The 21,621-nt window shown below is 42.3% G+C and overlaps 1 protein-coding gene across 4 annotated transcripts in view; it reads right to left on the reverse strand.

Moving 5' to 3' along the window:
* Nucleotides 1-21,621, reverse strand: part of SCLY (selenocysteine lyase) — a 999,372-nt gene that overhangs the window by 91,979 nt on the left and 885,772 nt on the right. For all 4 annotated transcript variants that reach the window (XM_044070098.1, XM_044070095.1, XM_044070096.1 and 1 more), the window contains one exon: nucleotides 15,658-15,760. In XM_044070098.1, coding sequence (XP_043926033.1) covers nucleotides 15,658-15,760 — 103 coding nt within the window. The remainder of the gene's footprint in view (nucleotides 1-15,657; nucleotides 15,761-21,621) is intronic.

Consider the following 21,621-nt stretch of genomic DNA (forward strand, 5'->3'; position numbering starts at 1 on the left):
AAGCTCTCTCCAACCAAGACTGAACTTGACAGTCAAGAGGAGAAGGTAAACACTTGCACCACACCACACTCATCACACAGTCCCACTAAACCTACACCACCAAAATCCACACATAGAAACACAAAAACATTCATGGAGGCTCTCAATAATAATCTGCTCAAGCTAAAGAGAAACGCAAGCAACTTCCATCCCCAACACAACACAAATGACACATAGCCCACAGACTCAGTGTGCCACTCAACCACAGCCCATAAGGCAAAACAATGTAGCCAACACACTAGTCATAAGTGACTCTACAGTCATGCACACTGATGTCCCACTCACCAGGCTAAACAAGGAGAAGGATACTGTCAGCTGCCTGTCAGGTGCCAGGATCCGCCACATAACCCATGCACTCAGGTCTCTCCACAACAAGTACAAATATGACTCTGTCATTGTCTATGTTGGTGTGAATGACCGGAGACGTACCTCCCTGGACTATATGAAAAAAGACATGGAAGAGCTCTCCGATCTTGCAGCCCAGGCAGGTATGACCCTAGCCTTGAGTAGCATCCTGCCATCGCCCAGAATGATACCGCTGGTACAAGGACAAAATGATTGACTTCAACAATTGGCTAAGCTTCTGGCGTCATTCTAAGGGGATCCAGTATCTGTCTGCCTGGGACGACATGGTCGACAGACCATGATGCTTTGCCAGAGATGGCCTGCACCTGTCACCCCTGGGATTCCGGATCCTGGCTAAGGCTCTTGCTTCCCCTATAGTGCCTTTTTTAGGCAAGGTTCAAATGACAAATTCACCACCGTAACAGGAGCAGGATATCAAAAACTGAGGGTAATGCTACTCAGTGCTAGAAATCTAAATCTCAAAATACACTCCCTCGAGGCACTCCTTAAAATGGAGAACATCAATATCTGTGCAGTAACTGAGACCTGGTTCAAGGCTCCAGAGAGCACCCCTGCATTACCAGGCTATAACTCATACCACACTTTTCGGCCACCTAACCTAGACTGGAACACCAAAGGTGGAGGTGTGTCCATATTCATTAAGGATATCCACACCTCCAGGCTAGTTGTTCAGCATAATGCATCCGAGGTTACCCAAGTGCAACCAACTCCGAGCAAAACTGCAATCCAAACTGTAGCTTGCTACAGATCCCCCACCATGCCCCAGGATTCCCACTCCTCTTTTCTTGATATACTGGAAAATATTAGGGTTCAACCAAACACCCTAATAATGGGCAATTTCAACTACCCCACCATTAACTGGCAAAACTACTCATGTACCAACTCCTTCGCTCAACGCTTTCTGGAATACATAAATTCCAATGCGCTGGATCAACTTATCCACACCCCCACCAGGGGCAACAATATCCTAGACCTAGCCATTACCAACATGAGTGACCGGTGTTCCATACCTGAAGTCAACTCCCCGTTGGTCAAATCCGACCATAAGCTAATCACCCTAGATATCCACATCCCACCCCCACCCCCCCAATTAAGGAAACCACGGTAAAAAATTTCTCCAAAGCCAACTTCATGCTTCTTAAGACAGAAGTGGTGAACTTCATGACACCCATGCAGATGGACAATACAGTTATGACTGCTGAATCCTACACAAATGCGCTCTATAAGCACTTACACAAGTGTATGGATCATGCTATCCCAAACAGAACCAAGACGCTATCCTCCAAAGAAAGGAAGCCAATCTGGTGGTCCCCTGCCATAAAAAATTCTACAACAGAAGGAAGAAACTGTTGCAAAAGAGCATAAAATCCCATGAGTGGAGGAGCTCCCTGGTCAGCCTCAGTAAGAAGTTGAGATCCATTATAAGATCCTACAAAGCTAGCTATGAAAACAAAATTGCCACTGATTCTAGGGACAACGACAAAGCATTCTATAGCTATGCCAACAATCTCAATGGCAACACCCCAGATCTGCTCCGAGTTACAGCACAATGGCATGAAAATCACAGAACCAACTGATATTTCCAACATCCTGGCAGATAGGTTCAGTGCTAACTTCACCCCCCTCTCACCTCCTAAAGGGCCCATATCTATACAGGAAGAATGCAGAGTCCCTGTAATCACAACTACGCAGGTAAAAGCTGCACTCTCTAAAGCCAAAAACACAGCATCCATGGGACTGGACAACATTCCAGGCTGCGTTTTACACGAACTTCAGAAAGAACTGGCTCCCCATCTAAGCACCATGTTCAATCATAGCCTCACGTCAGGCTTTGTGCCCACTGAATGGCGCACAGCAACAGATATCCCACTCCACAGAGGGGGAGCCACCACTGATCCCGGGAGCTATCGCCCTATTAGCCTGACGAGCCTGGTCTGTAAGGCCATAGAACGTATCATCATGGAACTCAAACAAAGACATTGGTAACCTCCAAACTCTGGACCCACCCAGTTTGGGTTTATGAAAGGCAGATCATGCCTCCTGAACCTAATCGACTTCTTTGAGGCAGTCACCAAAGCCGTAGATGAGGGTAAGGTGGTTTACACAGCCTATCTTGACCTCGCTAAGGCTTTCGACACCATCCCCCATTCTGGAATTATAGCTAAACTCACTAAACTATGTATAAATCCCTACATCACAAGTTAGGTTGCCAAATGGCTCACTGACAGAACCTGCACTGTAAAAGTTACAGACTCCAAATCTGACTTCAAACCAGTGACAAGTGGAGTACCACAGAGTTCAGTCCTGGGACCTCTCCTGTTTGGTATCTACTTCTCTGAAGTACAGGCTAACACAGAAGGCCTTTGGCTAATGAAGTTCGCAGATGACTGCAAACTAGGAGACATAGTCGATTCCCCAAATGATGTGGACATCCTACAGAAGGGTCTCACTGAGACAGATGCCTGGTGTCAGAGCCATGGCCTCAAGCTCAATGCTAAAAAGTGCATTGTCATCCCCTTTGGTAAAAACTCAGTACCCATAAACTACTACATAGGCGGCAATCTACTTAACGCCGAATGTGTAATAAGAGACCTTGGGACCCAGGTGGACACTAGTCTCTCCTTTTGATAATCACATTGCCACAGTAATCAGGAAATCCTTCTACGTGTCACACCTCATCACAAAATGGTTCTCATCCAGGAAAAAAAGAGGTCATTGTTCCCCTCTACTCAACACTCATTAGACCCATTATAGAGTACAATGCCCCTTTTGGAATGTACCTCACAAGACATCTGCAGCAGCTGGAAAGGCCACAGAAGTACCTCACAAAGAGGATTACTGGCCTCAAACAGATGCCCTACACTGACCGTCTCAAAAAACTCCAGCTTTACTCCATAGCATATCGCCTACTCCGAGGTGATCTCTGCCTAACATATAAAGCTATGTCAAACCCAGAGCTGTTGGACATGCTACACCTAAAGAAATCCCAATCCCTCCGAGCTACATGCTCTAGGGACCTAAACCTTGTCACCACAATAAACAGGACATGCTGGAGGGATAGATTCCTGTCCCAGATACTTCCCATACTCTGGAACAAGCTACCCATCTATGTCAAGCAAAGTTCCTCATTAGCACTCTTCAAGAAAAATCCTGATGAGTGGATGGGAAATAGGAAATACACCCCGGGGATCACTTCTGTGGCTCTGCTCAACAGGGGCACAGGAAAATACCTTTCTTGGGTGGCGTAAGCCAGGGAACCTTGTTGACTAGGCTTACTTAGGCTCTTGAGACGATAGCCTAGTACCTACCTATGAACCAAATTGGTTTATAGCTTGAATTTTGTTTCTAGATGTCAATGCTGTTTTCAGAATTAATTTAAGTCTTCTAAAATATTCCTAAGTTTTATTTGCATTTATTAATGTTTTTTGTTGATCATCACTTCCCAAATATTTATACACTCCCTCTTGCTCAAGTTCTTTTATATCACATTCTTGTCCCAAACTGTTTTCTTGGTGCTGCAGTTTGCCTGCTTTAAAGATTGCTTTTGCATATTTATTAAGACCAAATTACATTGTTACATCAGAAAAAGTTTTGACTACTTGCAGTTGTGCTTTCAGTTCATCTGATGAGTTATACAGTTTTAAATCATTGATAAAGAGAAGATAAAAAAGTCTTTAAACTTTGTTTTCTAGGAGCCAAATTATAGCCATGGCCTAATCTGTTAAGCAGACAGCTTAATGGATTAAGAGCAAGACAGGATAGTAACAGTGACAGGGAGTCAACACTGGAATATCTTCCTTTTAATTTTTATCCTTGGAATAATAATTTGCCCTTTATTGTGGCTTAACTGCAAAGTGGTGTGCCACTGTTTCATGGTCACTGTAATGTAATCGATCAGTGTAGAGTGTATCTTACACATTTTTAAACACTCTTTTATCCATGAATGTGGAATACTGTCAAATGCTTTTTTGCAGTCAATCCATGCCAGACTTAAGATTCTTCCCCTTTTTACAGCTCTCCATTATGACTTTATTTAGCAAAAAATAATGCTTTGTTCCATACAACTTTCTTTTATTACCCTTTTGCTCTATTGCCATGATCAAATTTTCTTCTAAATCACTATAAACTCTGTCGGCATCACTTCTGGTGTATAGTTTATATGTTGTCGGACAGCAAATTGTCTATAATTTTTGGGATAACTTGCAGGTTCACTATTAAGTAGGAGTATTGCTTTTCCTGTTGTTAACCAGGATGGTGTCTGCTCTGGGTGCACATACAAATACTTTTTACTTATGGCTAAATTTTCGTGCAAAGATGTTAATACTTTTAACCAGAAGTCAGGTACTACATCTGGGCCTGGGGTTTTCTAATTAGAGGCTTTTCTTAACTTTATTTCAATATCTCTATGGCCATTACTTCATCTCATTTCATATCCTGTACCTTTGAACTTCTTATTCTTTCTTCCATCCATTTAGCATCTTTTATGTTCCACAGGATCTTCATAGCAATTTCTCCAAAATGTATCTATTTCTTCTTTTTTGGTTGGTCTTTCAATTCCTTTTGCCTTGTTTCCCAATTCTCTATACAACTTTTTGGGGTCATCAATAAATTGCTTATTTTGTACTTTTCCTTTACATTTTTCTACCTGTGCTGAGATTTTTAGTTTATTTGCAACAGTGCAAGACAAATCCTGATCCGTTACAATCCTGCACATTGCTTTTTTCATGTCCATCGCTCTGAGAATTTTTGTTGATCTGTTCCCTCTTCTGACAGTGACACTTCTTGTCTTAACTGCTTTACAGTTTTCTCTATTCGATACTTCTGTGATGGTATTCGATTTCTCGCCTTCCTATCCCATACTACCCTGTGTTTTAGTGGTAGAATTTTATCTGTTATTAATTTATCTGCACAGTAATATATCCTGTTTACTTCTGTTATATTGCATGGATCTCTATGGCCAGTCCTAATTACAGTGTTCATTTGTTTTATCAAATTTCTGACTTTTTTGTGTTTTATTGACATTCTGCAGTCTATTTCTTTCATTGATCTTAATAAATCTATCTCTATTAAATCAAGCAACTCTTCTCTTAGCTTATTTTCTTCTAAACTGAGGACACATTTTTTGTTCTCCATTTCCTGCAGGCATTCTATAGAAAGTTCTATAGCATCTTCCTGTAGCACATTCTCTTCAATGTCATCCTGTGTCATCCATTGCTCTGTCATATGGGAACTCACTGGCCTATCGCTCCTCAACATTAACTGTGCCAGAGTTATCACAGTTTCCTGTTCCTTCCCTTGCTGTCCATCTTCAAGTGAACATTTATACTGGTTTTCTGTGGAAGGCTCCAACATATCTTCATATGGCAACTGATCAGTTGCTTCCTGTTCCACTGGTTTCTCCTTAATTTGGATGTCCATTACTGTATACTGCTGTGGTGCTTTCTCAGTTAGATTTTCTACACTGAATCCTTCACTTTGTATGTATTCCATAACCTAATGTCTGCTTTACTAATCTTTTCTTCTTTTCCTTTGCCTTCTTATTTTTTGCATTGTAAACTTTTCCATGTCCAGATTCCTTTGCCTGTATTTCTCTTCAAATATCTTTAGTGCATCTCTTTTTGTATCGATTAGTTTTGCTTTCTCCTTTGCATAAATATTACACCATATTAAAAAAGAAGTTATGTACTCACCATAACGTTCCATGTTAGTAGTCCATCTCACCCTTCATTTTTACATATGGGTTCGGAGCCGATCCTCTGCTCCAACTCGGCCGATTTACAAGCAGGAGGACTTCTGCTTGGCTCGTGGCTAAGCAGTTATCCCATGGTGCACCAGTACAATCCCCAGATCTTGTTTGCTGCTCACTAGAATAAATAACCATAAAAACAACCAATACAAAAGGGTCTCCAACCAGGGGCAACCAAATTATTACTTCCAGATCTTCCAGGATGGGGACAGGAGGGCAGGTTGATAAAAATGAAGGGTGAGATGGACTACCAACATGGAACGTTATGGTGAGTACATAACTTCTTTATGTTAGGTAGTCCGATCTCACCTTCATTTTTACATATTGGACAGCGTCCCTAGCGCCTTATTCTTGGGTGGCTCATTGGAAAACACTCTTGAGCACCGTGGAGGCAAAGGATGCTCTTCCCCTGGATGTCAAATCCAGTTTGTAATGTGTAATAAAAATGTGAGGGGTAGCCCACGTAGCTTCTGCACAAATATTATCAAATGGTACCTTGGCTTGAAAGGCTGCAGAGGGTACACAGCGACCTGTTAGAATGAGCCTTGATCCTGTAGGGTAAAGATTTGCCCTCTAAGCTATAGATAAAGGCTATACAACTGAAAATCCAATTAGATAGTGTCACTTTAGAAACTGGTAAGCCCAATCTAGAGTCAGAAAAGGAAATGAACAACTGATCTGATTTCCTGAAAGCCTTAGTCCGCTGTAGATAAAAACGTAGTTGTCTATGAATGTCTAGCTGATGAAAACAGTATTCAGCTGCATTACAGTGGTTAGGGAAGAAAACTGGAAGTTCTATTGATTGGATTAAAGTAGCATTAGAACAAACTTTGGGAACAAAGGAGGGATTAGTACGTAATGACACCCTGTCTTTGTGAAAAATCAAATACGGTGGCTTAATAGACAAGGCCTGAAGCTCCAATACCCGTCTAGCTGATGTGATAGCTACCAAAAACAAGGTCTTCCAAGACAAAAATTTTAGAGACGATGAGTGGGTAGGTTCAAAGGGTGGAGAAGTCAATTTGGACAACACAAAATTTAAATCCCAAGAAGCCACTGGTTCTTGCAGAGGTGACCTCAACAGAGTGGCTCCTTTCAAAAAGGTCTTGCATAGCTTATGAGACATTAAATTGATATCTGGAAAACCTAAATAAAAATGAGAAATCGCCACCAATTGGACTCTAATAGTGACAGTGGCAGATCCTTGTTGAAAAAGCTCAGAAAGAAAATCCAGAATCACAGGGATAGAAGCAGTGTATGGATCTACATTTATTCTCTGTGCCCAAATAGAAAATCGTTTCCATTTACTGCCATACAGCCTCCTAGTTGAAGGTTTATGGGAGGACATAAGAATATGTGACACTGAAGATGATACATCATGAAGCCTGACTATGGATGGAACTGGAGCAGCCATGCTGTCAATTTGAGGGTGCGGATTGAGGGGTGTAGCGATCCCGACATGTGAGTCAATAGATCTGGAGTTGGGTCCAGAATCCAAGGATCGTCCAGGAGGAGAGGCTCGAAGAAGGGGAACCAGACCTGACAAGGCCAGTAAGGAGCAATGAGGATCAACTTGCTTCCCAGACGACTGGCTTTCTGAATCACTTTGGAAATGAGAGGGATTGGAGGAAAAGCATACAGAAGTCCCATGGGCCAATCGTGAGCCACAGCGTCTCTGGGAGACCTCCCCGGAGGGGGAATGAGGGAAAATAGCTGCTGCATTTGGTATTGACTGGGCTGGCAAAAAGGTCGCAGCAAGGCTGTCCCCATTTCCAGAAAATCGGATCCACTGTTTCCCGTTTCAGAGACCACTCATGTGGCATTAGGATTGCCCAGCTGAGCTTGTCGGCTATCACCTTGGTCGTCCCTGGAATGTGCATTGCAACCAGAAAGCGCTGGGAAGAATTCGCCCATTCCCAAACTCGCATGGCCTCTCGACAGAGTGGGTAAGATCTGGTACCGCCCTGTTGGCTGATATTACAAACCACCGACATGTTGTCTGATGGTATCGCAATTGTCCCTAGAGGGAGAAGGTCTTGAAGTGCTCGCAACACCAGAAGCACCACCCTCATCTCCAGAACATTGATATGCAGATGAGCCTCATGTTCTTGCCATGTGCCTTGGACAGTCCTGCCGAGATAATGCCCCCCCCCCCCGATCTGGGAGGCATCCGTGGTCACAGTGGTAATGGGTTGGGCCGGAACAAAGGGGGCACCCGTGATCAGATGATTGTGATCTATCCACCAACGAAGGTCCTTCTTGCAGGACAAGATGACTCAGTGGGAGAAATTGGAAGGACCACTGGGAAAACAGAAGCCACTGGAGAATTCTCATGTGTAACCTGGCTAATGGTACCAATAGAATTGTGGAAGCCATAGTCCCGAGGAGCTGAAGAACCCACTTCGCTTTGACTTTTTGCAATGGGAGAAAACGTTGAACTTGGGAGATTAAGTTCTGTGTCTTTTCAGTGGGGAGAACAGCTGTCATATTCACTGTGTCTGCCTCTGCGCCTATAAAAATCACTGATTGAGAGGGCAATAATGCAGATTTTTTTCTAATGTATGGAGATCCCTAACTGAGCACAAAGTTGAATCGTGGCGTCCCCGTTTTGAATGAGTAGATGCCTGGTGGGGGCGGTCAAGAGCCAGTCATCCAAATTCGGAAACACCTGGAATTCCTGACGTCTCAGGTGAGCTGTCACTACTGCCATGCATTTGGTCAACACCCTGGGGGCTGTGGTGAGACCAAAGGGCAGAGTGCGAAACTGATAGTGACTGGCTCCCAGCCAGAAGCGTAGATGGCTTCTGGACGTCTTGTCCTTTATTATGTGGTAATAGGCATCCTGAAGATCCAGAAAGCACATCCAAAAGTCTTTCCCTAACAACGGGAGTGTAGAATGCAGTGTTACCATCCAAAATTTGTCCTTCTTCACTGATTCGTTCAATCTGCTGAGGTCCAATATTGGGCTCCAATCTCCGGTTCATTTTGGGACTAAAAAGAACCTGGAGTAAGTTCCAGATCCTATCTGGTCTGCTGGGACAGGCTGGATGACTCTTTCTGCGAGCAACTTGTTGATCTTCACAGTTGCCTGATCCCTGAGATTGGGTGGGACATCTGGGATCCTTTTGAGAACAAATGGTGATAGGGAAAAGGGTACGATATAGCCTCTGGTAACAACTCTTTGTACCCACTTGTCTTGGGTGATATTTAGCCAGGCTTCTAGGTACAAAGAAATGCAACCTCACCCAGCCCCAGAGAAGTGCAGTCGGGCTCCACATCAGGAGCGCTGATAAGGCCGTCCTCAAAAGGAATCACGGCCTTGTTGATGTTGCGGACCGCCCCTGCCTCTAGGGCAACGTCTGCCGTTTCCTCCTCCTCTGCCTCTGAAGGAGGATTCACCCTGTGTGTCAGGAAAGGCCTTCTGGGACTTCTTGAACCACATTTTACCACCCCTTTGACCCTTGGGATATGGTCTGGAAGGGACAGTAAAACGCACTCCCACGGCAGAGAGCATCTTTCTTTCTTGCGCACACCAAGTGAGTGTATTCTTCACCTTGGAACCAAACAATGAGGAACCATCAAACAGGGCGTTGGTGAAAGTAGACTTGAACGGTTCCACAAAATTACATAAGCGCATCCAGGAGTGGCGCCTTAAGGCAACTCCGGAACCCGCTGCTCTACTCGCTCCATCTGCAGCATAAGATATAAGTCACATGGAGAAGTTAACCACAGAATTTAAGGTGGACAACTGAGTAGAAAATTTGTCAAGAACTCCCTCAGTACAAGCACCTTGTATGGAATCTCTTAACTCCTTGAGGAGATCCCTCTGCAACCTCGTGAAGTGTGTGAGATAGTTCAATGATCGAAGGGTAAAGGCCGCTGAACTAAAAATACTCCTCTCAAATCTGTCCATCTGCCAAGACTCCTTGTTTGGCGGATGAACAGATGAAGAGGTCTCCGCTAACTCCTTCTTCGTGGCCGCCGCCACCACCATGGCATCTACAGGAACACCCTTGGACAAGAACTCTTTACCAGGAGGGGCAGACAAGAACTTATTTGGTCTCCTGGGGACTGGCTTCATGGTTTCAGGAGTATCCCACAACTTTCGACTGACTAGATCCATTAGTTCGTCAAAAGGTGGAGACACCCAAGAGGCAGAAGGTTGAGACCCAAAAGCCTTCAGGTACACCGACTCTTCATCAGAAGGGTTAATAGTGGGCCAGTCGCACCTATGCCTAAGGATCTCTAAAATATCCACAAAAGAGACATCATCAGAGGACGACTTGGGGGACCCTTCCGACTCCTCAAGGTCAGTGTCCGATGTCAAAGACTCATCCTGGGAGTCAATATGTTTCCTCTTACATAACCTCTTCCGGGGAGGCTCCTCGGAAGGATATTCCGGGGAAGCCTCGGAAGAGTGGGGGCCACCAGCCGATGGCTCCTGAGGCTGCGGGTCTCTGCTGTCTCCAGAGAGGGTAGGGGCTGAGACTGAAGTGGGTGCTCTCAGGGGAAGAGTGCTGGTGCCAGTGGTAGGTGTTGGAGAATAGGACAGCACGCTCCTCATCATCTCAAATGCCGACCTCTCTGGCTCTGAAGACCTCCCCTGCTCCTAAGAGATGTGGGTCGGTGCCGGAGCCAGGCTGCGGGTCTCTGCTGTCTCTAGAGAGGGTAGGGGCTGAGACTGAAGTGGGTGCTCTCAGGGGAAGAGTGCTGGTGCCAGTGGTAGGTGTTGGAGAATAGGACAGCACGCTCCTCATCATCTCAAATGCCGACCTCTCTGGCTCTGAAGACCTCCCCTGCTCCTAAGAGATGTGGGTCGGTGCCGGAGCCAGAGCTTTCGGCTCCAAGATAGATGCAGGGTCTGAGCTCACCCTGGCCGACGCACTGAGAGGAAGGCTCGGAACCGAAGAAGATAGATTCCAATCCTCCCTGTCGGCGCCAACAGGACAGCTTCGGCACCTGGACACAACGGATGGCACCGATCGTGTCAGAGCCGAACCCGGCTCCAAGGCAGCAACAAGGTGAGTTGGAGCCAGCATTTCCTCCATTGGCACCAAGCACTCCGGCTCCGAAAGGCCAGTATGGCTCGGAGGAAGAATAGCAACAAGGGCAAAGCTGGGTCAAGTGGCTTTGGAGCCGACTGGCTCGGAGCCAACAATAATTTTGGCAAGGCAGAGTACTTCAGGAGTCTCAGCACTACCCTCGCCACATCTTCTTCTGAAAGGGACCTTGGAAGACATAGTTGGGGATCTTGACCTGGAGGGCATTGGAGACTTAATTGTTACAGACCCGGTAGGGAGCTTACAGACCGGCTCCGAGTAGCAGAGTCAACTGCTGTATCAATTGTTTCAGAGATCGGTTCCGAAACCCCTGTAACCGTCTCTGACACCACCATGATGCTCTCCTTCGGCTCTGAACACTGAGGAGTTGAGGAGGCAGATTTGGATTGTCTCAATTGTTTAGGATGTGGCTCCGAGACACCAGGCCTTTTTGAGGATTTTGATTTCCCAGACTTAGAGGAAGCCAAAGAGCTGGATAGTGCTTCCTCAAAACATTTGTTTCAATAGACCCTTGAGTACGAGTTTGTTTTTCCTCTCCTGTAACACTCTAGGAGAGAAAGCATGGCAGAACAAACACGACTCCTGTAAGTGGATGGCCCCTAGGCAGTAGACACAGCTACTGTGGCCATCCGATAAGGACATCTTTTAGGAGCATATCATACACTTTTTGAACCCAGAGGGTTTATGCTCCTTACTTTCCTTAGACATATCTACACACACACACACACACACACACACACACACACACACACACACACACACACACACACACACACACACTCCAGGTGAAAAGAGGACTAGGTCCTCTAACTTAAACAGGCGTAGCCCCATGTAGAGAAAGCTAGCTAAAGGAGTTACATGAGGACTAGGTCCTCTAACTTAAACGGGCCTAGCCTGGTGTACTGAAACTGGGCCTTCTAACTTAAACAGACCCGAAAGGAAAGCTCATGCACACAAGAGAAACTGTAAATGACACAATAACTTTCTATTCTTAAGAAAAACAGGTAATAAACTTGCAATCCTAGTAACTTCACCAGCGGATCCCTGCCAAAAACAAACAATGTCAAAATAGCAGACAAGACAACAGGAGCCCCTGTTGACTAAGAGCGGAAAAGCGCCAAAAACTCTACCTAATAATCCAATAATGCGCAACAGCGCCTAAAATTAACTGGCACACAGGATACCAATAAACAACTAGAAAACTAAGTCACACACAAAAAAGGCAAGCAAAGCAACTGCCTGATATATTAGCAATACTAAATATACCATAATAAAGCACTGAACATGATACAATATGAAGAATTTTGAAAAACTTAGCCAGAGCCAAGAGAAGCACAATCAAACTTGACGCGGCAAACGAGATCTGGGATTGCACTGGTGCACCATGGGATAACTGCTTAGCCACGAGCCAACCAGAAGTCTTCCAGCTTGTAAATCAGCCGAGTCGGAGCAGAGGATCGGCTCCGAACCCATATATAAAAATGAAGGCGAGATCGGACTACCTAACATTCTCTTTTTCTTTCCCATGTCCATATTTCATCTTCAGATGTCTCCTGATCTTACTGTTTCTCCTTACTTTGGTGACTCAGTCCATCATGCTGTGATGTAACCTATGTTAGACCTTCTACATCAAATCCTTCACTTCACAGGCATCTTCAACTTCTATTTTTTAACTTCTACTTTACTAATCTTCTTTTCTACATTCTGTCTTTGAGATACTAATTTTGTTATTCTGAAATTCCATATCTGGATGCCTTTACCTGTATTTCTCTTCAAATATCTTTGGGGCTGCCTTTTTTATTGATTAATTTGGCTTTCAAGTTTGCATAAATATTGCACCATATCAAAACTCTCTTTCCCATGTCCATATTTCTTTTTTATACTTTTCAAAAATATCTAGGTTTTGTTTTTTATATTTTTGCACTTCCTAAGATGTTTCTTTTTCCAAACAGACCAAAGTTTCTTGGTCTATATAATGGTTTTCACAAATCTGTTGCATTTAATGATCACAATTTTGTATTTGAAGCTTCTGACAGTTTTTCTTGCGGAAGTATTTTTCTTTACTCTACTTTCTCTCAGTCTTTTTGTATATCTTGTGTCTGGAAATTCTGGCCTTTTTGCATAATAGTAACAACACAATTTCTTTCTTATCCTCAACAGTCCACCCTATTGTCTTTATTGGTCTTCTTTGGCCTAGCAGTTTTTGTGATTTTTTGTGGACCTCTACTTCCTTCTACAAAAGGGGGCCATCTACCCACCCTGGGCCTGGCCCCATTGTAGGAATGCTTTCTACACGGTCATTTTTTTTCCAGTCCTGGCACCAGTACGCCTACCAGGATTGGGAACTTTTTCATCCTAGGCCTTGTGCACCCAGCTATCTTTTTTAACTTTTCACATACTTTTGTCCATGATGTATGCTATACAAAATACAGTCTATATATGAGTGTTGATGAATTCCATTTCTGCAATACTACTCTCCTTTTTTTTGCTGACTTGTCATCTCTTCATTTGGACCCTCTACGGAATAACTAGGTAGCTGAAATGTTATGAAAATGTGATCCCACTTTTTTCTAATCACAAACAGGAAAGACAAGATCAAGATATTCCAGGAAAGAGAGAAAGACAGAGCCTACTGCTAGCCATTTCAGTATAAATATATCCTAACCTATCAGGGGGATAAAAGGTCTGAAGGATCTAATTCTCCTTTCCAGTTAAGGAAATGCAAATGAATAAGTAAGCCACTGAGAGCTACAAACAGAGTTATTAATTCAATAACAGCAATGGCAAAGAAGAATTATCGTTTAGAGACTGCCTAGCTTGGTGCACAAAGCTCACAGAAACTTCTGTCATGAGTTTGTTAAAATCAACGGTGGTGAGTATTGGTCTCTGATACTGCCAGAAAGGAGGCAGTGCTGCATTAGCTCCTAAAAGGTGGCTGACAAATCAATATATTTAGACATGAAGCAACTCTGTTAGCTTGTAGTTAAGCCAGGATGCAACAGAAAAATTTGCTAAGAAGACTGCCACTGAAGAAAAGACAGACAGTGATCCATCCAGGAAAACCAGAGGCAGCAATAATATATGCTTAGTTTCAGAATAAAAAAAGTTATCAAGAAGCCTGGGCATGCATCAATGCTGAAAACAAAAAGCTTGCCTACCTAAAAGTTTTTGTCTGAAAAGAAAAAAGTGCATGCTTAAGGTAAATGATGCGGATACTATCCTTTTTTTGCTCAGATAAACTTCTTAAGACCTTATCAACTTTTTAAGGCCAGCAGATAAAAGTACATGCTTTAAGAAAGAAGCTCTAAAAGATTCTTACTCAAATTAGCCACCTGTTGTAGGCTGCTCCAAAACAATCCTTAGATGCAAAATCAACGCAGTAGGAAATGAACAAGCTATAAGCCTTCTGCAGTGACATCAAGCTTTCTTTAGTTACTACAGTTTTCAATGTCAAGGCACAATGTCCCTGTACTTCTGAAAAAAATCTCATGAACAAATGTTCAGTGCATAGCACAGCATAATGAATACTAATAATTTCTATCAGCAACAATTATCACAGTAACAAAATAATTCTGTGTAAATTTTTGAAATCAAGATATTCATTAAGAGGAAAATGGGGATCCAACAACGTCAGAAATGATGTTAAATCTTACTGCTCACGTACATTCCATCTATGCTATGTTATGACCGATATAAACTTGATTCTTTGATTATGAGCACCTTAGTACAGTGTCAGCTATTTCACACAGAATATGTCTAAATAAATAAGCCTGTTAGTTTTATTTTATTCACTTTGCTTCTAACAATTAGATAACAAGAAATGTATGATTGTTTTTAGGGGGTAACATAATTATGCTGTAGTTATTAAATGAGAAGAGGTCAAATAAAGTGCTGCTGTGCAGGGAATACAGTCATATGAAGGCATGTAACAGATCTGAGATGTGAACAGAAGGTAAACAGGGCAGTAAATACCTCTGAAACAAGACCTAAGGATTCAAACAGCACAGAGTGATGCGTTAAGAGGTTGCAATGTTTAAAACTCAGTTATTGTTCTTGCTCATTCCATCTGGTATGTGTAACTGCTACCAGTGACCATCTGTTGTACTCTAACAATGTGTTCTATTTATAATGCACATTCATGCACAATGACATGTAATATGAAACACTGAACTCCAGCTGAGTAGTACCATTAATGGGCACATGTCTGTACATTTTACTAACAGACATCATGTTGAAATTAGACACCTGCTTAAAGGATATTATAAAGTAAAAGATAACCATTAAAAAGATAGGATTGGACTAGGCATAAAAAAGAAGACAAATCCTATTAACATAAATTCCTTAAACTAGGAAACCAGTAACTGGGTACTGCTGTCACAGTGTGATCCTGATACACTGAGAGGAAAAATGCATTTCCTATTATAAATATATATGCATTAACATTACCCTGCAGGCTAGGTCCAATTATAGAGACATTACACGTATTAGGAAGCACATCAGTGTCTTCAAAGTGGCTGTTGAAGTGAATTCTCTGCTTCCCGAAAGCATCCTGAAACAGAAAAGGCCATGTGAGTTATACTCTAACAACAGAAAATAAGACAATGAAATATGAAGAACGTGCATTCATAAAAGGAGCAATGAAGCAATATAATGAAAATGCTGGGTCTCACAAACAGCATCTAAACAATGTTGCATATAGCACATAAAATTTAATGGCATTTATAATGTTACAGCAAACCAGACGTTATACGGGCTAAATGCACACACAACTGCTTGTGTTATTAGTCATTCTTTGCCTGTGCAAGTCATTTTTTCTTACATACAGCAATGAATGCAAGCTCAAATGTTTCTGTATACAGTTATAAGGTAATGAAGTGTTAGTCATTGCCAACAAAACATGTCTGTTAATGGTAAAAAATGAGCTCCTGCAAAACCTTTTCTTACAGCAGTGGGTACAATAAATGCTTTCCAGTTCATTAAATCTGCTTTGATGGCACTGTCTCACCACACAATGGGCTCGATTCCAGAAGACTTGTTCTCAGTCTAAGTGACCGCTTAGACTGGCAGAAAGTCTTTTGGTGTCTGGCCACCGGTGTAAATCTGTTTATAGACAGGCCTTACAATGAAGTAAGTCATTACACTGAGAGCAAGTCTTTCAGAATCAGGGCAGACTTGCACTGAGAACAACTCTTTTGGAATCCAGCTCAGTGTCTTCATCAGTAGTACCACGGAAAGCAACTTACATATTTCCATCCAGCAAGCGACTTCCTTGGATATTTTAATCAGCAGTGATTGTGCACTGCATCATTGATCCCTATCCTTGTTAGCAGAAATTAATGCACAACTCATGCTTTCTGCCTATAATGCTACAATTCCTTAAAATTGTGTTTTGTTGTATCCTACCCACTTGTCCTGTTTTATAGTCAGTGTGTGTTATTTAACATAGGTACCGCTGGACAAGAGTCAGTCTCCAATGAGAAGTGTTAGATCTTTGGCTTGAAACTCTGCTCCCTAGATACAAGACCAAGTAAAAAAAAAAAGCCACTCAATCATATCCTTACCACCCTTGCTAACTTGTTAGGGATCTGGTTCCCTATTAATTAAAATTGTGCCACTTGTGTCCCATGTCAGGACTCCATCCCTCTGTGCCACAAAGACAACAATACTAATTCTTCTAATATGAGAATCCACCTGTTCCATAAATTACCTTGTATCATACAAGACAGAGGAAATCATCCAATGTACATTCCTCTCATTTTCCAACCAATAATCTGCATGACTAGTTTACAAATACTGATATTTCAACTTGCATGCCTAACCTCTCCTTGCTTATATATCACACTGTCTACATGCAAACTTTACTAATGGCCTATGTTTGTAAAAGGAATGTCTACAGCAACTGACATTTTGTGGGATATTTGATACATGTTTATTTAAAGAATTAAAATGTTGATGTATTAAGCATTTTAAATACAAAAACAATAAATAAATGAACATTAAAAATCTAACAAAGCAAGTCTAGCCATTGCTGGAATTTGTAGCCAATTATTTAGGTTAATCCTGTCTGTACAGAACATCCGTGGTGGTGCAGCGGTAGTGTTGCTGCCACACAGCAAGAGGTTCTCCCGTTTGATTCTCGGATGGAGTGCCTTTTATATTTCTGAGATCTCAGAGTCTGCATGTCCTCCCCGTGGTTGGGTGGGCGTTCGAAAGATGTGTAAATGGGCGTGCCTTCATTGAACGCCGAGCTGGCACCTCGGCGTTCATCAAAATCTACTGCCAATCATTAGGGGACCGGAGTTCTGCTGTGGCGACCCCTAACTGGGAAAAGCCGAAAGACAACAACTACTGTCTGTACAGAAGGCATAATAGATTAAAATAGCTTGTCGCTGCACTTTTCCCTTTTCAAACTTTCACTTAAAGTATTACTACATTTTTCTTACTTTAGTATTCTGCTTATACAGATTTGTTCTACATACTGTTTTACAGGTTTGGCACAGGAACCGCTAAATTACTGATGCCTTTAGGGATAAATGCATTTCATATTTCAGGTTCAACAATATAATTCCTTTATGTTTTTCTATGGATGTTAAACTGTAGGGGATGGGGACTACCCAGGTTTCCTTTACTTTTCTGGAAGAAAGTTTGTCTTTATCCCTCACTGTTTGGTTCACTGACGGTCTGGCACCAGTTTTAGCATACCAGTGGTTTAGCTTGTGTTTCAGTTTATGGGTCACACTTTGCTACAGTGATATTTACAAATGTGTTTTTTTAGCAATCCCTCTCTATTCACATTTACTTCCTTTATTTTTATCTTCTGGTTATTGCATTACTGTATGCACAGCATGCATGTTTACTATTTTGATCCCATTCTCCATGCCACATCTGAAGCATCTGTGGTGACTAACTGGTGGGGTTTGGAAAAGAGAATGGAAGACATGGATTGCAAGCTATCTAGCCTTCCCAACATCCCATCTCCCTCTTTACAAATCCCAGAACTAAAATCTGAAAAGTCAAGGGATGTCAATGCAGAATCCAGACTGATCTAAGGTACCACTGTATTTTCCTCCTGTGTAGTTTGGCAAAGGGCAGCATGATTATAACTGATTTCATGTACCCTGTAAACCCGAGGAACTCAGGAAGAACTGCTGAAACATTTCTACTTTGTCTGGAAGAAGAAAGGTTCTTCTCAAGGCTGAGTCCTTCAAACATCCCATGATAATCACTCTGTGAGACGGGGAGAGAGAAGACCTCTTCAAACTGATTTGAAAACAAGACTGAGTGGGTTCCTAGAGGTGCCTGATAGCTGGATAAACAGTCTATGAAGATAAGACAATCATCCAAATATGGAAAAATACACATGCCCTGACATCTGCAATAAGCAACGATGAGAGCTAGGCATTTTGTGAATATTCCTGTTTTAGTGGAGATTCAGAGAATTGATAATGTCAGACGCAGCAAATTATAATAAATGCTTGAAATGCTTGACACCAGAAATGCGATGGTAGGTGTCCTTCACATCCAGCTTTAACATGAAAGCTAGATGTGGGATAAGAAGTGCAAGACTTTGAAGTGATAACATCTTGAACTTCAAAATCCTGACAAAAGTGTTTAGAAAATAAATATCCAACAGTGGCCTACAGGATCCTTCTGGTTTGGGAACTGGAATATCCACTCTGTCTAGGAGACTGACAGGCACTGGTTCAATGACTCCCTTGGATAGGATATTGTGCAGAATAGGAGGAAACAGAGAAATTGGGTTCCCTGGGCAAGAGGGAATCCCCTAAGAAAGGGGCTTTGATTGCCAAGAATACCCCATTTGGATTATATTCAGAACCCAGCTGTTATTTGATAACAAAAAAGAAAATGAGATCTCAGAAACAAAATGATTTCCAAGGTGTGTGTGTGTGTGTGGGGGGGGGGGGGGGTAGTATGGACAGAAACTCATGCTGACTAACAAAACTTCTTTCAATTTTGAAGGCCTTTTCTTTCCTTTGTGAACTTCCTTTCCATAGCTCTTTTTGAACTTGATTACTATCTTCTTGCTGCTTAAACTGCTCACTGGCAAGAAGTGTTGAGGAGGACAGAAAACTATTTGGCCTGTCAAAGGAGGATTGAAAAATCTGAGTCACTCCTTGAATCAGTTCTCCCCTTTCATAAAACTTCTTAAGAATCTCAGCTGCAGAAGGGCCAAACAGTGTTTCTTTACTTAAAACTTCAAATTTAACATTGGCAGGAAGATTCTGAGAATGGAGCCAAACATATCTCCTCAAAACCTATCCAGATGCAACAGCATCATTAACATTTTAAAATATGCTTAGTCACCTGAAAAACAGCTGTCACAGAAACATTTAATAGGTTCACAGGTAAGTGCTGAGCAGCTGCCCTTGTGGGTCATTTTAAGCCTGGACAGCTTCCCTTTTTATGCTCGAATTAACCTATCCCATTTGGTTAGTGACTGCCCTTACTCATCCCATGGTTAATTATACATTACTCCTAAAGAGAATAATTGGGATCATACCATAGATAATTTGAGTGGACCCATGCATGGGATAAAGCATTCAGAAGCTGCATCTGTCCAACAGCAATACAAGGGGCAGTACTGGGATAGATTTTCGGTTTCCCATTCACATATCTAAGTTGGAAATGGACAGGGATGAACTTTGTTTTATGTGGATGGGGAGTCTGTTCAATAGCTGTTGAATCCACTGTGAAATATACCTGTCCCTCCAAACCATTCTGCTGATGTTGCAGAAAAGGTTTAGATCCCTATACAGAGTATTTCTGATGCCATTTGACTTGCTAATGTGCAATAAATCCATCAGTAATGACAGAAAAGGATGCCTTGTATGCCAGACAAAGGTAAACTCTTAGCAGTCTGTAGGATACTGAGTATAGTGACAGGGCTTTGCGTTGGTCCATGCAGGACATTTTGTTAAGGCCTTGTATCCTTTTAGTAAGGTACCTCTATGGACATTCCAGTTGCTGCATTTGTACGAACAGATACATGCTACATGAGGCATTACATTTAATGATTGCCCTAATGAGGTCAGAGTAAAGGGGATAATGACATTCCTAGATCTAGACACAATCCCTTTCTTTATAAGTTGTACAATATAGAAGAACTTTCTTACAACAATAGGCACATGTTGGCCAAAAGTTAGGTCACGGTCAACATAAATTCCCAAACCCCGAACAAGTGGGTCAAACTCTTAGGGGCATATTGTCAATCTGATAGTTCTCTGGGGTATATAACTTCCCAAATGATACAATAATGCATATTTTGTCATTTAGTTTCAGACCATGATTTTGACTCTAGTTATTTATTTGAGGCAAGCCTTCCTGCAGGGTGGCTAAGTCATCTGGAGATTCAATGATTGCTCCTAGCTTGCAGTCATCTGCAAACAGAGTCAGCCAGAGCCCATTGGTATTGACTTTTACTTCAGAAAGGTTGATGCAAAACAGGAGAGGCCCCAGCACAGAATCCTGAGACCCTACTTGTGACTGGTCTCTTTGTGGAGGTAACTTCCCCTATTTTGATTATCTGCATCCTACCTGTGAGCCAGACAGTAATCTAGCAGGTGACATGGATGACATTTAATGATCTTTTTTTTTATCTCAAAAGGAGGAAGGCTGACTTTTAACTTCTGCTTCAAGTACTAGAAAAATACATTTTCTTCTCCAACTTATCCACTGCTTTCCCCGCTTTGTCAGAAGGGATGGGTTAGCAGCACTAACCTGTTTAACAGCAGCAGATTTAGAAAGGGAAATAACTGAAAGATCTGCTTTAGGATAAGAAAACCGGTACCTATGTGTTTGATGCACCTTATATAATCTGTCAGACATCTTAGGAGCAGAAGGTTGGCTGTCAGAAAGGCTAACGCATTGAACAAAACAAAAATTCTCTAAAACAGGAAATACAGAGTTGAGAAGTGCAGCTTTTGGCATTAGTGGCAGTAACAAATCTTAATACGTTGTCTGTGCCATTAGTATTTCATTCTGGTCCCACTGAAAAACCACTTTCCTTTTAGATAAAAAGTCAGTGAAAGAAATTTCTTCAGCAGGAAAATCTGAAGCTATACTGTCCTCTGAATCAGAATGCTCAGACTGAGACCCCATTACTGGCTGCTTTTCTAAATGGAAATTCATGTCAAAATGAGAAAGAACTCTTCATTTTCTTGCCAAAGGACTGTGAAGGCAAGGAAAAAGCAGCAATAAGTTATTTACAAATCCCAGTAAATCTGTTCTGTCCATAAAAATATAAACAGGAGACTAAGTTTTTCTCACTATGTGGATTCTCCCTGAAAAATCCATGACCCAGAGGCATGCTAGACCTAGCATCCCCAATCCCCTCCCAGCAACATGAGGGCCCTTCACCTGCCCCTTCCCCAAAAAGTGGCAAAAGTGGCT

This window comes from Protopterus annectens, chromosome 4.part1, assembly GCF_019279795.1.
Source record: "Protopterus annectens isolate FY-2018-M chromosome 4.part1, PAN1.0, whole genome shotgun sequence".
NCBI lineage: Eukaryota > Metazoa > Chordata > Ceratodontiformes > Protopteridae > Protopterus > Protopterus annectens.